Source organism: Platichthys flesus, chromosome 13 (genome assembly GCF_949316205.1).
Source record: "Platichthys flesus chromosome 13, fPlaFle2.1, whole genome shotgun sequence".
In the NCBI taxonomy this organism is placed as follows: domain Eukaryota; kingdom Metazoa; phylum Chordata; class Actinopteri; order Pleuronectiformes; family Pleuronectidae; genus Platichthys; species Platichthys flesus.
The window spans coordinates 22,548,231-22,564,046 of NC_084957.1; the positions used below are offsets into that span (position 1 = coordinate 22,548,231).

A 15,816-nucleotide genomic window follows, 5' to 3' on the forward strand; every position below is an offset into this window, starting at 1 on the left:
TCCAAAATGTGATGGTTACCTTTCCAGGAAGATTGTATCTACATCCATGAACGGATATGGCTTGTGTAGCATTTGTCTGCATTCTGAAGGAGTGATGTAGTACATATAAAGTTAAAGGACAATCAGCCAAACAAAAAAGTGAGCTTTACATTTTAATTCATAGTAAAAGCATCTTCAGCTATTATGTAATTGGAGGTGGTCCATCAGTCCAAAACCCCTCCAGCCAGCATTGTCCATTATTAGACACACACATCTCCACACTGAGTCATAAAATACATTAAAAGTGCTGTTAAATCTTCAGTATTCCCATTATCTGCTGTTGGGTATAGATTAAAGAGAAGGATTCCAGACCTCACTCATGGAGACTGAGCTGACCTCTGATCAGCTCTGAGAGGTGTTTGTTAACTTGATGCTGCCTGTTGTATGGGAAATGAAGCATCTCAGGAGGTAGATTCCTAAAAACCGGAGGGAGCTGTTGCAGAAAAAAAAGAGAGTGATTTGAGGCAATTTATCAAACTGCAGTTAATCACGTTTTTTATTTTGCTCTCAACACATTTCTAAACTCACATCAGATATACATTGAGGCAATGACAGGACAGTGTGAATAGCTAACTGTAAAGCTTATAGCCCAACTGAAGGTAATTTCACATTTTTGTAATATTTCGTGCTAAATTCTTTGGTATGCACCCAGACACAGCTTCAGCGTGGAATACGAAGCTGTGACTTATGAACAGAGTTTTTCGACATTTTGAGTTGTCACAGTACAAAAAGCTCAGACAGATGTTACCAATAACAGAAAGGCTATGAGTGTGAGCTGTGCCACTGAACAAGCATTCACACTTCCAGCTGAGCTGAAACCTGCTAGACTAATGGAATGAGGCCATCATTGAGGTAATTGAGGATTCTCTTATTTTGAAACGTCAACATGTCTGTGTGGAAAAAGGTCTGTTGGGTCTAAAAGGGATATTTCAACAAAAAAATGTAAATTCAGTCATTAACTACCCACCACTATGCCGATGGAGGGGTGGGAAGTGTTTGAGTCCACAAAACACTTAAGGACTTTCGGGGTAAACAGTGTGTTTTCTGTGGTTTTATTACGTCTAAAGAAGAGGTCGAATTAAGTTCAATTGTACAGGATTCTGCTGACACGCTGTTTACCCCTTAGACTCAAGAAGTATCTGTGGAACACTTCACCCATTTCTTGACACAACTGCCCACTTAATTCCAGATTGGACCATGAAAAAATTCAAGTTGTTACAGTATAATTAATATTAACTTTACTGTATTCTGCAAATTATGAACAGTAAGGACTAGGGACAGAATTGCAAAACCAGTGTAAAATAACCGAATAAAATAAAATGCTGCTGCTACAACTATCAAATTGTTACCAGGTAAAAAGTTTAATTAATAGTCGCTACATTGCTGTTTATGAAAAAAAACAAAAAACAGTGTACATTACTGTTTATGAAAAACAGTAATGTAGACTAGACTGGTTTTAGTCAGTGAAGAAAACAATGTTTATGTCAAGTGTGAGAGTAGAAGACTAGACTTAGGAAATTCAGCTTGTCATTCTAACAAATTCTAAACACATTGGAATGTGTCACAAAAAGAAAACAGCTGTTGATCTTTGTATTGACAACAAATTCCATAAATATAGGAAAACCAGCGAGATATATTAATCCACATCTGGAGCTTAGTATATTTTTGCATGGCAGACGATGTTTGTGACACTGATGCAGACTAAAAGGAGTGTTGTGAGACACTGGCGGTCTGTAGCACAATGGAATAAGAATGCTCAGGCTTTGAAAGCACAAACAAAGCCTAGTTGTGCTTTCACATTTATTGACAATTTGAAACACATTAACTAAGAGAACGTGAGTGTATCACCTGACCAGAAATGGCTGTGGAAAGCAGCATGAAGTCTGTGTTTTGACCACTTCCTGAAGATTAAATAGGTTTGTCAGCAGTGTCCCCTGCCCACATTTGTCAATCTTTGTCACCAATATCTGCACAGAAAAGTATTTTGCACATTACAAATTCCACATTTGCCATGTAGATTTGCAAAACTTTTGACAGATTAAAGAGCACAAAGCTATTGTCTAACAGATTTGTTAACAGACAGTTTCATAATTCACATGTTGTCTAATTGATCAACTAATCCGCAGCAGTAATTAATTGAGTCCACACAAGGGGTGGATTGTGTTGAGTAAGCAAACATAATAGCAGTAGACTTTTCCTGACACCTTCTGGCCAGTTAAGAATAATACACTATAAATTTGTGGACATCAAACTTTTGGAATGATCCTACAGTAGTTTTTCTATTAATCATTAACATTTTAAATGTTCTTAGTTTTCAAATCTAAGGCCTGGAACACCTCTTTCTACTTCCCCATTTCTTTGGCCAGATAATACTGCTGATGCTGAAAATGAATTAATAGGTTTAAACGTTTAAATGTTTAGAGACCCATCATCTACTACAGTAATGTACTGAACAACTGTGCTCTTATACTTTATCTCAGCCCAAGCAGAGCAACAACTTTTTAAATTTCATTTCAGCTCATGGCTTCATGCTTCTCTTATATTTCAGTAGAGAGTTCATCTTTGTTGAGAGCTGAACCGTCACAGCCTTAATAATGGTCAAAGTGTTTAATAACCTGTGAGCATGAATAATTGACGGCAGAGTGCTCAGAGAGTGGGGGTGCTTCATTATAATGCCATAGCGGTGGCATTTCAGAGGGGACAGCAGTTTTTAAATAGCTGAGTGGGAGCGTTCAGCATTAATTCAGTGTGGACCTAATGATGAGGATTTGGAAGAAGAATGAGTTCAATGGAAAAGTCATGATAAAATCAGGTTCCTCTCAATATTTAGCACCAGCAAGTACTAGTTGTAATCTTCTGTTCATTAATAGGATCTGCTGGCTAACCTTTTCAAATTGTTTGTTTTTCTCGCACGTTGTAAGATGTTGGCTTGTTTTTGCTCCTGGCTGGGTTTTGTGTGGTCTCGATGGGTCAAAGCAGAGGTTGGTGGTGCAGTTTGTGTTGTTTTTCCTGAGGTTACAGACGAACACAGACAGTCATCCTCTGAGATACATTGATAAACTTGGGAACTCACTTTCCCCCTATGAAGCCGAGCTGTCCTTAACCAGAGGCAGTAATGCTTGAACTTGGGCACCTCTGCTTCTCCTTTAATTTTTTTTACTACACTGAGCATCTAAATTCCTTGAGATTTTGTAACTCTTTCCAGCAAATCAACATCCTGATCCTGATATCTTTCTCAAAAGGCATGGGTTACATCAGCAGAGGGTTCTTTTGAATAAAAGTATATGTGTAATACTCAAATGTTAAAAGGTTTCTCAAAAGTCTACATAGCTCTTACCCACACCTCCATTCTGGTTTCACGAATTAGACCACAAGATTTGATCATGTTGAAAGCAATAAATATATATGAATTAATGTAAACAATGTATTTTTCAAAGATCTATTCCAATGAGTTTGCCACTGTTTTTGCTTTCAAGCTCAAGTCTGCATTTGGAAATTGTTTCTAGTGAAATAAGATATAATGGGCCGTGATAAAAAACTAATGTAACTATTTTTTTAAGAAAATGTGTGAATATCCTACCACATATGGACGTTTGATATCCTCACACATCTCCAGGGCGATGAGGTCAGCCTTCTGGAGACCAACACTGCCATCAACCAACAGGAATGTCCTTACAAGACTAGATGAGAAACAAAGATGCATTAGTCAAGTTTACATGAGACAAAAACCAGGGTAATGGATGTGACTGCTCTGAGTCTTCCAGACGTTTAATTACACAGCTCCAAAGATTGTAGGAGACATGACCAGTCACCTTGGACATAAGATCTTTAAGATCTTTTCCACTATATTTGTATACAGAAAAATAGGGATGAGTAAAATGGGTTTTTTGTTCATTTGAAGGGAGTCAGGGACACACAAGACTGAGGAAACGCTATAATATGACAGCTCCTGCTTAAAAAACTGGATTCTAAAACCATAATGGAACAATGTGATGTGTTGGTGTCGTATGGGGTCACTCTGTCGCAGCCCGGTGTCATTCGGAAGTGATTTAATAGAGGTAAACACAGTGGACAGCAGTGCATCATGGCATTGTGCCCTGGTGCAGCACTTCTCTATATACCATAAACCAATTTATCACCATGTATCCTGGTCCCGTCAGATGCTGCAGGGGTGTTATGGAGTGGAGGAGAACTTTATCATACAGTGCGACAGGGAGTGATAACTTTAATTTAAAATGAATTACATTTTTAACCTTATTCCATCATTGCTATGCATTTAATCATGCGTTTGATGTATTGTAATAAAATCACCAAAGTGAAAGTAGATCGACGTCGTTTAAGATGCAGGTCTGTACTGTGGGCCCAAAGGACAAAGCAAACACATAATAGCAACCACGAACATTAAAAGAACAAACACCCAAATATAAACAGCTACCCAATACGAAAACATACGCATCAATACAAAAACACCAGGAAGAAGAATCTTAATTTGGATGGATGACATAACATTGACCATTGCTGTCAGGCTTGTGTATCCAAACTACAACCTTATTAAGTTCTGATATCTTTTCCAGGCAAGAAAGTCCTTTGGTAATGTAACACTGATGACTGCTCATCCTGCAACTTCGTGTTTGCACCTTCTAAACGGTTTAGTTCAACAGCTTTCAAAGGTTTATGAAAACTACGGTCATTAATATGTTACCAAGTTGATTCATGAAAGAATTTTCTTTGGCACTTTTACCTCCCAAAAGGTATAAAAGCATGAAGGCAGTTCTGTCATGGACTTCGAGAAAAATCTCTTCCCAACATCGTCAGCATAGTTTAAATCTGACTCATGATAGAAAAGTTACTTTTAACTTTGTGTATTCATTACAAGATAGATGGTCAGCGACTTTTTACTTTTGGCCCTGCAGAAATAAATCATGCGTGTATGAGGAGTATTAATTCCCACCGTTTGTGCTAAGACCACACAATGTGACTCTAGTGAACACACTACTTTGAAATGTTGTCTTCTTCAGGTAGCTAACTGAAGCCAAAGTGGGTATCTCACTTTTTCCTTGTGTAAAGATATGGCTCTACCATATCCACAAAGTCTTTGGGTGCTCTGTGCCCGTAGCCTGGCATGTCGACGATGGTGAAAGCTTTCCCCACTCTGAAGAAGTTCATCTTCTTTGTGTGACCCTACAAAGTAAACGCAGAGAGACAGGTGGAAGAAATGACAAATGACTAAATACATTGTATATAATAATAAAACAGAAAATAAATAACAATGCAGGTAAGCAAGAAGACATTTGTGACCTCTTGTAATTAACTATTAATAAAATCTTACTTCAATGATATTTTCAGATCATCAATATCAAGTTATATTACTAGTAATGGAAAGATTGTACTAGATTCATTTCAAGCCTGTGTGGGTTGCCCTAACATTTCGATCTATGATGCAGATTCAAATTTCAAACTGCAGAGGCTGCACTTTGCTTTTGGACAGGATTTCATAGGAAAACTACAAGTGTTCCTTCTTGATTGTTTGTTCCCATCTGCCTGTGCTTTTAATTTTAACAGTACACTGACATCACTAATTAAGTCTGTACATTTCAGATACACTAGAGCAAAACGCTGAGATGGCAGCTACTGTGAGCTATAAAAAACTGAATAAAAATGTTGGGATCATGAAAAAATGATCAATGATGAAATACTCATTACAGCTAGAGCTACATTCTGATTTAGATCTGACTTTTTTTAAATGATACGTTTCTGGTACATGGTACAACAATCAACAGCATAATGCAAGTTTTACCCAATATGTAGTTACTGCCCTTTGTCTTTGGACTTGCTAAATCCTGAAAGTGAAATGGAATGTTGGTTAAGGGAACTCACTGGAGTTTTGGAGACTCTGACTTCGACCTCAGGCGTCAGGGAGAACAGAGCTTTGATGAGAGACGACTTGCCCACATTACTTCTGCCGATGAAACAAACCTGAAAATACACACAAACTGCATCACACAAAAGGTCCAGTTTTCTGTAATGTTGTGCTGAAATACAAATTATTACAATATGTTAATGTCTCGTCTATAACAATCCATCACTAAATCAGATCACTGAATTACGAAGAAGAGGTATAGTGCTTTTCTAGTGTTGACCTCTCAAAGCTCTTTACAGTACAGCTTTACATTCACACACACATTCATACAGCGCATCTATCTTCAGCACTTTCTTGTTCTATGAGGGGCAATTCAGGGTTCAGCATCTTGCCCAAGGACACTTCTGCATGCAGATGGGGAAGACTGGGGATCGTACTGCCGACCTTCAGGTTGGAGGACGACAGCTCTACCCCTCAGCCACAGCCGCCCAATATTTACAATGGCCATTGATCCATACATCTTCATCTGCTTATTTGATGGAAGGTCAGAGTGGCAGCGGGCTCAGCAAGGTGTTCCAGATGACCCTCTCCCCCAGACTCTTCCAGCTTCTCCTGACAGATCCTGACGTATTCCCAGTGGGAATATAAAATCTAAAGTATTTTAAATATAAAGTATTCCCAGTGGGAATATAAAATCCCTACAGCAGTTCAGAGTCTGTAAAACCTTTAATGGGAGGTGCCCAGGAGGAACTCCAATCAGATGCTTTAACCACAACAACTGGCTGCTTGTAATGCAAAGGAGCAGTAAACCTCACCCTATCTCTAAGGCTGAGTTCAGCCACTTTATAGAATCAACTCATGTCAGCTGCTTTTAACAGCAATCATGGTTGAGGGTCCAGCTCCCTCTGGATGTCCCAACTCCTCACCCTATCTTTCAGGCTGAGCCCAGACATCCTACTGAGGGAGCTCATTTGAGGCACTTATATCCAAAATCTCATCATATCAGTCACCAAGAGCTCATGGCAAAGGGTAAACATGAGAATGCAGATCAGCAAATTGAATGTTTTTGCATTCTGACTCTAATCCCTCTGCACACAATACCCTCATTAATGTTGACTGCACCAGTCTGCTCCTCCATCTCCTGCTCCATCCTCCCCTAACTTGTGATCAAGACGTAGAGATACTTAAAATCCTTCACGTGGTGCAGCAACTCTTCCCCCAACCCGGCGGGAGCAATGCACTGTTCTCTGGCAGACAGCCATGGCCTCAGAGGCGGAGGTGCTGATTCTCTTCCTGACCACTTCATACTTGACTGCAAACTGCCCCAGTGCAGGCTGGAGTTTACGGTCTGATGAATCCAAATGAATCATATTGTCTGCAAAGAACAGGGATGCAATTCCTGTTCTTTGCGGGTGGTTGTCCAGTTCCCAAACTGGACAAACACCCGCCTTGAAATCCTGTATGTGAATATCACATTATTAACTATTATTAACATTATAAATATGTATACATTATTTTCCTTGCAGGTCTATTTATGTTTTTGCTCATTCAGTTCATTCTTCAGTGTACATTTTGAGCAGCACACCTGTTCTTACTGTCACGGACTGCTGCCATTGGCGGCTATGGTTTTTCCACTGCTGTACCATTGATGGCCAGGTCCGGGCTCATCTCCCTGACACAAGACAGATGGATGGAGGTTGGTGCTGCCAGTAAGCTACAAATACATCATCCTCTGATGGAGCGAAGGGACAGAATGGTAACTAACTCGGCATGTCAAAGAGAACCCGTCGTCCTATCAACACAATATTCCATTCTGAACCCTCCAGTGAACACTACACTCTATAAGGTTATAAATCTGCTCATTTATTATAGAGTGTCAACCCGTGCTTAATTATGTATGTGGCTCGAGGAGGGTAAAGCCTTACACTCGATTTTTCAGACTTTTAGACAAAGAAGGACAATGTGAACCTCAGTATGTTAAACAAAGACTAAAAAATACACCTACTCTACTCAATTTATCTCTGTTTGTCTTGTAAACTTTAGGTCACTGTGGCCAATTTTTATCCAACACGACCATCCTGTTGCTGCCAATCTGAAGGTGAAACAGTTTCCACAGGGAGGTCTGCTCACAGCTGGACAAAATGAGAAGCGCCATGAAGTTTCCACACACTTGGATTTGTTGGAAAATATTTGAGGCAAAGTGGGAAACAGATGTGGGCAATACAAAAGGGTTCCACCCTAAATTAAAGGGATACCAAAATCTGTAATTTTTTCTGTACATATATTTACAATCAACTATATTGGATGAAAGAGAAAATGTGAGACTCAAGATTTGGTGGCACTTTCTGCCCCTGTACAAAAACCTCCCCCTCTACAAAGAAAAAAAAAGAAAATGTGATAATCTACATTGTAACTCTCTAATTACTAGTTCAAAAGGAACCTTAAGTGGGCTAGTCTATAGTAGACATTAGTCGTTTAATAGCCATGCTTTAAAAAACAAGCTACACTAGAAAGTTAAATTGAAGTAACATCTTCATCAGCCTGAAGGCTCCACACACACCAAACATGCACTTCAGTTCAGAGATGTGCTGCTGAAATCTGCCGTCAGACATGCACTGAACTAAAGAGGATCTCCTGACATTTCCCGGAGGGGCTGTATGTGAGAACACAAACGTCTGAGTGAGAGCCTTCAGACTCCTGAAGTTCCTCCTGCCAGCCCCTAAGTAAAAAAACCCAAATGTCAGAATGAGCCCATGTGAGAGGCAGGAGACCCTCTGCAGGATTCACTACGAGCGGGTGAGTGTGTTGGTCACTTTCTAACACACATTTCAGGATGACACAGATGAAGTTTTTAGGGCTGTTGTGAACGTGTCCGGGCGGAGAATCTCCTACACCGTCATTCATGTGTGAATGGCAAACTCCAGGGAAAGTCTGAACCTTATTGTCCAGACATTGTCTGGAGTTCATGCCTGAAAACAGCCAAAGACAGGATTTTACATCTCTCATCCAACAAATCTTTCGTTGTGTCACCCGCCAGATAAACAGGATCAACACTTTGTTCTCATTGTCATCTGTTGTCTACTTGCATTTATGTGACTGGCTGATGCAGCGACGTGCCAGATAATGGTGCAGTAGGGTAAAATATTGAGGTTCTGCTGAGTGAAGAGCATTTTACTTACGGAGGGTAACAAGGGCAATGCTTCAGAAAGTTAACAGCTCGTCGTTTGGGACGGTTGTTTTATTAAAGTAAAGACACATGTTGTCGCATTGGTCAGCCTGTTAGTCTTCACAACAGAACTGTCAGTGTGCTATGCCACAAGGCATCTACAGAACTCAGACCTGTGGCTCACATGATGAGGGTCCATTCAGATCTACAGAGCACTTTTCATCTGCATATGTGCAAAAGGTGCCGAACAGAAAGGTGTGGCAGTGTCAAACTTCTTCATCAGGTAAACCCAAGAAAATGTTCTGCCATTATTGAATTTAACTAAATGAATGCGTAAATATTCAGAGATCTGTTGTCTGTCCTGGTGAACCACCAATATCTACTCATTCTTTGTGTAAATAAAAATTGAATAAATCTTAGTTACTGTTCTTTTACTGTTACTGAGTATAGTAAGAATGTTATATTTATAGTAACTATTTAAAGCCAACATTTTGTTCCAATTTTCAACTGTAAATTTAGTGCACTTCAAAAAGTTAGACTGTTGCAAGTGCAGTCTGAGTGGCAGAAGAAAAGGCACTGTCAAACTAGAGAGAGAGATGGATACAGGTTTACCATCATGTTTTGTTGCTGGTTCGTTTTCTAACCAACTGCACTCAATAATCACAGAAGTATCCACACACTTTTGAATGCAGGCAAGTTTATTTAATGTGGGTATATAACTACTGCTTTTGAATAAAGGCATCTGACTCAGAAAGGAGGTCGGGTGCTAATATAATCTGCTAATGTGATTGTCTTCTTGATTTCTGATCCGTTGGGTGAGCAGCGTCCTCCTCAGACTCCTCAGCTGACCGAGCAGCAGGATTTCAAAACTGATTATTAAAACGCCTGTATAGAGCACATTAGAGAAACTGAGGAAGATATGTTAGTGATACATTAAGTAATATTAGCGCGCTTATGAAATAATTGCAAGTGAGCTGTGATAACACTTCTTCAAAAACCAAACTATAATTTTATGTATTTTGTCCCACATGATGCTCTAGAGTTTTTTAATGTGAGATAATTGCTAATCTCTGGTACATATTAATGTGGCAGTGCAACATCAAAGCAGTGTCTGAAATGTATCAACAGCTGTGTGCTGTTTCAAGTTTCAAGCATATTGCAGAAGCTGACAAGTGGTACAATGTGAGGGGGGATGGTGGTATCAGACTTTTCTCAACAGTGCACAACATTTTTGTAACAATCCATTTAAACTTTCACTGCTCTGATAATGATGTCAAGAGGACACACTTGAGCTGTTTTCAGATCTGCACTGAAGTCTGGACATTCTCCTGAGTGATTGTGAGAATACAAATGTTTGAGTCAGTTGCGCCACACATTTTCCAGAACTTTTCCTGCCAGTCCCTTGTGAAATGTCCCATGTGAGAGTACAACAGGAAAGTTTCTGGGAAGTTCACAGTGGCATTTCTACAATGGGACAAATGCAAAAATGAAAGCATACAAATATCTTAGGATGAAAAAGAGGTGCAGTACATGTTGAAGACCCAACAAAGATGTCCACTTGGAAAGAGTGAGTTTAAAAATCTCCTGGGGAAAAGGCCTGTTGCCGTTGTTGAAGTGCCGACTGAACACAAACTAATTTCGGCAGAACTGAACATGAACAAGTTGTTCAGTGTATGACTGAGGCTGCTTACTCACCTCTGGCTGGCGCAGCGCAGGTATGTGGTCCATCCTCTCTGCAGAGATGTAGTAATCAATGGTGTGAGATGGTGAAGAGCAGAACAGCTTCTCTGCTTTAATCATGTCCTCCACACTGGGATGGAAGAGCTGGAACTGCGTCGTGTCCACAGACCTGACAGTTTCGTTTCATATAGTTACAAAATAATCAGTCAAAGGAATAAGTCAAACAATTTACTTATGGCAATACAGAATCTTGTACCCTATAGAGTTGAATGTAAAAGCAGTGCTAAATAACATAAAACCCACAGTACCTGTCCAGGTATGCATTCAGCTCACTGAAGGGGTAGAGTAAGCTTTGGACTTTGTTTGGGGAGAGCTTTGTGACACTCTGTAGGGAGGCCAGTTTGTGTGCGCTCAGCCGGGAAACAGCAGAGACCGGTGTCACGGGCTGGAGCAACCGTCGCAGCCGGAGACAAAACATGATTCCCTGCAGGTTTCAGAGCTGCCTGCGGGGTCATGAACCAACAAGCAGTAGCACACTGTTAAATGACCACAGCCACTGGGAGATTTAAAAAGATCGGGACAACATGTTGTGTAGTGAGAATTTGCACAATTTTTGTTCTACTGCACAAATGAGATGGATGGTTGTGTAATTTAGATGCTTCAATGTTGGCTACCCTTGTTTCTAAATATAAAATAATCAGGATGATATAGTAATTTATTTTTGTTATAAATGCAGCTACTCTGGTTTCTTTCTTCGTTGGTCTTGGTCTTTTTCAAGCTGCCTAACACAGTGATGCCAGATTGGATCTCTCTGCTGAAGAGACCCCGGGTTACTCTCTGTTCCAAACACCAGGACACGGGTGGGGGGGAAACAGCCCCAGAAGAGACAGCTCCTGTTAAAATGCTTCTTTAACCGAACGTGTCCGACAGGCTGACGTTATGAATGTAACATCTTGATATCAACAAATCAGTTACACATTGAACACGTTTGATACGAACTTCGAACACAAACTGTTTCATCTCACTCACCGGTTCTCAAATGTGTTCATAACTCGATGAGTCCTTCCGCCGAGTTTGACAGCAGCTGTGTTAACATGTATTAGGACTTTATAGCGTCTGTGCTCCATTAGCCGCTGTATGGAGCCACGTGAGTGCAGCGCTTAAATGAGTCCGACTGTTTGCTTCTGCTAAAGGTTCCGCTTCGAAAGTAAAAAAAACCTAAACAAATAAGCTCTGTCCGTATATTCCGTATATATGTCATTATAAATTGTGATCATGATCATAATGGGTAGTTGTAGGGTTGCCAACCGTCCCTTGAAAAACGGAATCGTCCCGTATTTAGAAACAAAAGCACCCGTCCCGTATTACTGTGAGATAAAAAAATTGTCAAAATTATGACTAAATCTATTTTAACTTTCGTTGACAAGACGAGACGAATATGTTGGTGGTTGACTAAGTCTAAATATATTTTTTTAAACATCATCGTATAAGGCCGTTATGAAGTACCAGGAGCGGGCGAGTGAATGTGTATGTGTGTGTGTGCTCCCAGGTAGCGCACCGGTCCCGGGGCTCCGCCCCCCGCCCCGCTCAGTCGCGCAGAGACACAGCCTTAAGGCCAATGTATGCTTCTCCGTTTTGACGGACACGGACAGATAGGACCGCCTTCTCCAACGTGGAACGCCCTCTCCGTGCCTCTCCGCGGCTCCTCGGAGAGCTTTTCGTGCAGCTCTCCTTTTTCTAACTACACGTCGAAATGGCGGAGAGTCCACGGATAGCCCTTGGCTGTGATTGGTCCGCTAACGCCAGCATTTCGGAATGGAAACTTCCTGTTCCATTCCCTAAATCACAATAAACCAAAATCACAACTACGACTCTATGATTAATGTGACAAGTGTGTTAAGCCAGCGGCGTTGTCCGGCTGACGGTGGCTGGTTAGAGTACTTACGGCATGTGTGTACGGTCACATACTGTTATAACGAACTTTCATAACGTGGCTAGCGGGCTAACCACCATGCTAACTGCGGTGGGAACAGCGCAAAAACCCGCTGACTTTAATCCCACGGCTCATGACACTGTTTCTCAAACACCGTCAGGTTAGAAGCAAACACTTTAGATCGATACTAACTAACGGTAGTAGTTAGTATCGGGTGTCCCTGCTGACTGTGTGTGGAAGCTGGGGGGAAGCTAGCTGCCTCCGTGTAGCCTCAAGCTGTTGCAGCTGTTGAATTAGCAACGCAGTTTGGAAACAAGACCGGGGAACCGCTGCGTTAAGACACGATAACATACGCATTATGACCCGCTGGGTGTCACTTTATTCAGCAAAAACTGTCGCGTCATCAACATCCTTTTTCTGTTAGCTGCCATCGTTCACTGTGTGTGAGGAGCCGGGAGGACGTAAATAAACCAGCGTGGACTTCTTCTATATACCTCATGAGGTAGGCTTCTCTAAGCTCGACTTCAGTTGCGCCATCTACTGTTCTGGCGGTGAATTGTTTTCACAACAAAAAGGCTCGTAGAACTATAAATCAAAAAGGGTCCGTCCGCTCCGTCCGTCCGTCAGTCCGCAACGGACTCGGAGTAGCATACAAGCTTCATTATTCATTATTCGTGTCCACACATATTATCCCAGTCACAAGACCACGTAGTTGCAATTACAACTTTATTAACATCACACACACTGTATCAGCAAACAAACACAACCATGGACAAGTTTTTGATTGTAAAAGTCAGGCAACCGATGTGCCAGTTGCGAAGAAGCCAAAGCTTTGCAAATACGAGACGAGAGCTATTTGCAGTTTCGTTTCACCGTCTTTGGCACGACTGATCAACATCCTCAGTGTGTTTTGTGGACCCAGAGTTTCTCTTTTGGCTCATTTTGCTGGTCCCAAGCCCGGATAAAGGTTGGACGTAGAGCCAGCAATGCCACCCCACTTAACAGTGTGGAGCACATGATCCTGCAGCGCACATGATCATGCAGCGCACATGATCCTGCCCGCACATCATCCTGCTGCGCACATCATCCTGTGGTGCACATCATCCTGCGGCTCACTTCATCCTGCCTAGCACCTCATCATGAGGCGCACATCATCCTGCGGTGCACATCATCCTGCGGCGCACATCAACCTGTGGTGCACATCGGGGCACATCGTCCTGTGGCGCACATCATCCCTAGTCCTGCAGCACACATCGTCCTGCGGCGCACATCATCATGCGGCACACATCATTGTGCAGCGCACTTCATCCTGCTGTGCACATCATCCTGCTGTGCACATCATCCTGCTGCATATCGTCCTGTGGCACTTCACCCTGCAGCGCACATCATTGTGCGGCACACTTCATCCTGCTGCGCACATCGTCCTGCGATGCACATCATCCTGCAGCGCACATCATCCGTCAGCACACATCATCCTGGGGTGCACATCATTGTGCGGCACACTTCATCATGCAGCTCACATCGTTCTGCAGCGCACATCATCCTGCAGCGCACATCATCTTGCGGCCCACATCATCCTGCTGCGCATATCATCCTGCAGCGCACATCATCCTGCGGTGCACATCAGCGCCATCATTGTGCGGCGCATATCATCATCACCGCACATCATCGTGCAGCGCACATCATCCTATCATCACTGCACTTCATCCTGAAGCGCACTTCATCGTGCAGCGCACATCATCATCACCCACATCATAGTGGGGCCACAACGTCCTGCGGAGCACATCGTCCTGTTGCACTTCATCCTGCAGCGCACTTCATCCTGCAGCGCACATCGTCCTTCGGCGCACATCAACCTGCAGTGCACATCATCGTGAAGCGCACATCATCCTGCTGCGCACATCATCCTGCAGCGCACATCATCCTGTGGTGCATATCGGCGCCTGCAGCGCCTGCAGCGCACATCATCCTGCTCTGCACATCGTCCTGTGGCACTTCATCCTGCAGCACCAGCATTGTGCGGCACTCTTCATCCTGCTGCGCACATCGTCCTGCGGCGCACATCGTCCTGCAGCGCACATCATCTTGCGGCCCACATCATCCTGCTGCGCACATCATCCTGCAGCGCACATCATCCTGCAGCGCATATCATCCTGCAGCGCACATCATCCTGCGGTGCACATCAGGGCCATCATCGTGCGGCGCATATCATCCTGCAGCGATATGATGTGCGGTGATGATGATATGCGCCACAGGACATGTGGCCGCACGATGATGTGTGTGATGATGATGTGCACTGCATGATGAGGTGCGCCGCAGGAGTGATGTGCGGTGATGATAGTATGATGTGCGCAGCACGATGATGTGCGGTGATGATAGGATGATGTGCGCTGCAGGATGAAGTGTGCCGCACATTGATGTGCTGCACATATAGTCCTGTGGCACTTCATCCTGCAGCGCACATCATTGTGCGGCACACTTCATCCTGCTGGCACATCGTCCTGCAGCCACATCATCCTGCAGCGCACATCATCTTGCGGCCCACATCATCCTGCTGCGCACATCATCCTGCAGCGCACATCAATCCTGCGGTGCAAATCAGCGCACATCAGCACATCATCATCATCACGCGCATATCATCATCACCGCACATCATCGTACAGTGCACATCATCCTATCATCACGGCACATCATCCGGCGCATATCATCATCACCGCACATCATCGTGCTGCACACATCATACTATCATCACCGCACATCATCCTGCGGCGCACCTCATCGTGCAGCGCACATCATCATCACACACATCATCGTGTCGCGACATGTCCTGCAGAGCAAATCATCGTGCACATTGTCCTGTTGCACTTCATCCTGCAGCGCACATCATTGTGCGGCGCACTTCATCCTTCGACGCATCATCCTGCAGCGCACATCATCCTGCGGTGCACATCATCAATTTTTTGGTCAAAATAAATCATAATGTCACCAAACGTGTCTGTGTCCAATAAAATAAGGGGTCTGAAGTGGGTGTGGCCTTTTGATTAGGAGAGGAGCAGCTAGTCAAAGACCAATGTCTTAAACTCTACTATATACGGATACTTACAAGGAAGGGAAAATAGGACATTTTATGAGCAGAAG

At 42.8% G+C, this 15,816-nt stretch overlaps 1 protein-coding gene across 4 annotated transcripts; it reads right to left on the minus strand.

Annotated features, from left to right (window-relative positions):
- Positions 1–139: 139 nt before the first annotated feature.
- On the minus strand, positions 140–11,916 carry gtpbp8 (GTP binding protein 8 (putative)). 4 transcript variants are annotated; one of them, XM_062403167.1, is made up of 8 exons: positions 11,775–11,916; positions 11,054–11,248; positions 10,761–10,914; positions 5,917–6,015; positions 5,090–5,220; positions 3,620–3,719; positions 1,893–2,006; positions 140–472 (listed from the first exon to the last, which is right to left on the minus strand). In XM_062403167.1, exons 2-8 carry the CDS (start codon positions 11,221–11,223, stop codon positions 353–355), a joined length of 888 nt encoding a protein of 295 aa, XP_062259151.1. In that variant the 5' UTR covers positions 11,224–11,248; positions 11,775–11,916; the 3' UTR covers positions 140–352. The 4 variants fall into 4 exon arrangements, with proteins under 4 accessions (XP_062259151.1, XP_062259152.1, XP_062259153.1 ...); XM_062403168.1 differs by having other exon boundaries at positions 1,888–2,006; XM_062403169.1 differs by lacking the exon at positions 1,893–2,006.
- Between the last annotated feature and the right edge of the window lie 3,900 nt (positions 11,917–15,816).

Bases quoted from the DNA above. Each gene is read 5' to 3' on its own strand.
- gtpbp8 (XM_062403167.1), bottom strand. From the start codon at position 11,223: ATGTTTTGTCTCCGGCTGCGACGGTTGCTCCAGCCCGTGACACCGGTC. The intron at 5,221-5,916 runs GTGAGTTCCCTT...TTTACTTTGTAG, and splicing joins TCAGAGTCTCCAAAACTCCA to GGTCACACAAAGAAGATGAA. The intron at 473-1,892 runs GTCAGGTGATAC...TTTCTGCAACAG, and splicing joins GCTTTCCACAGCCATTTCTG to CTCCCTCCGGTTTTTAGGAA.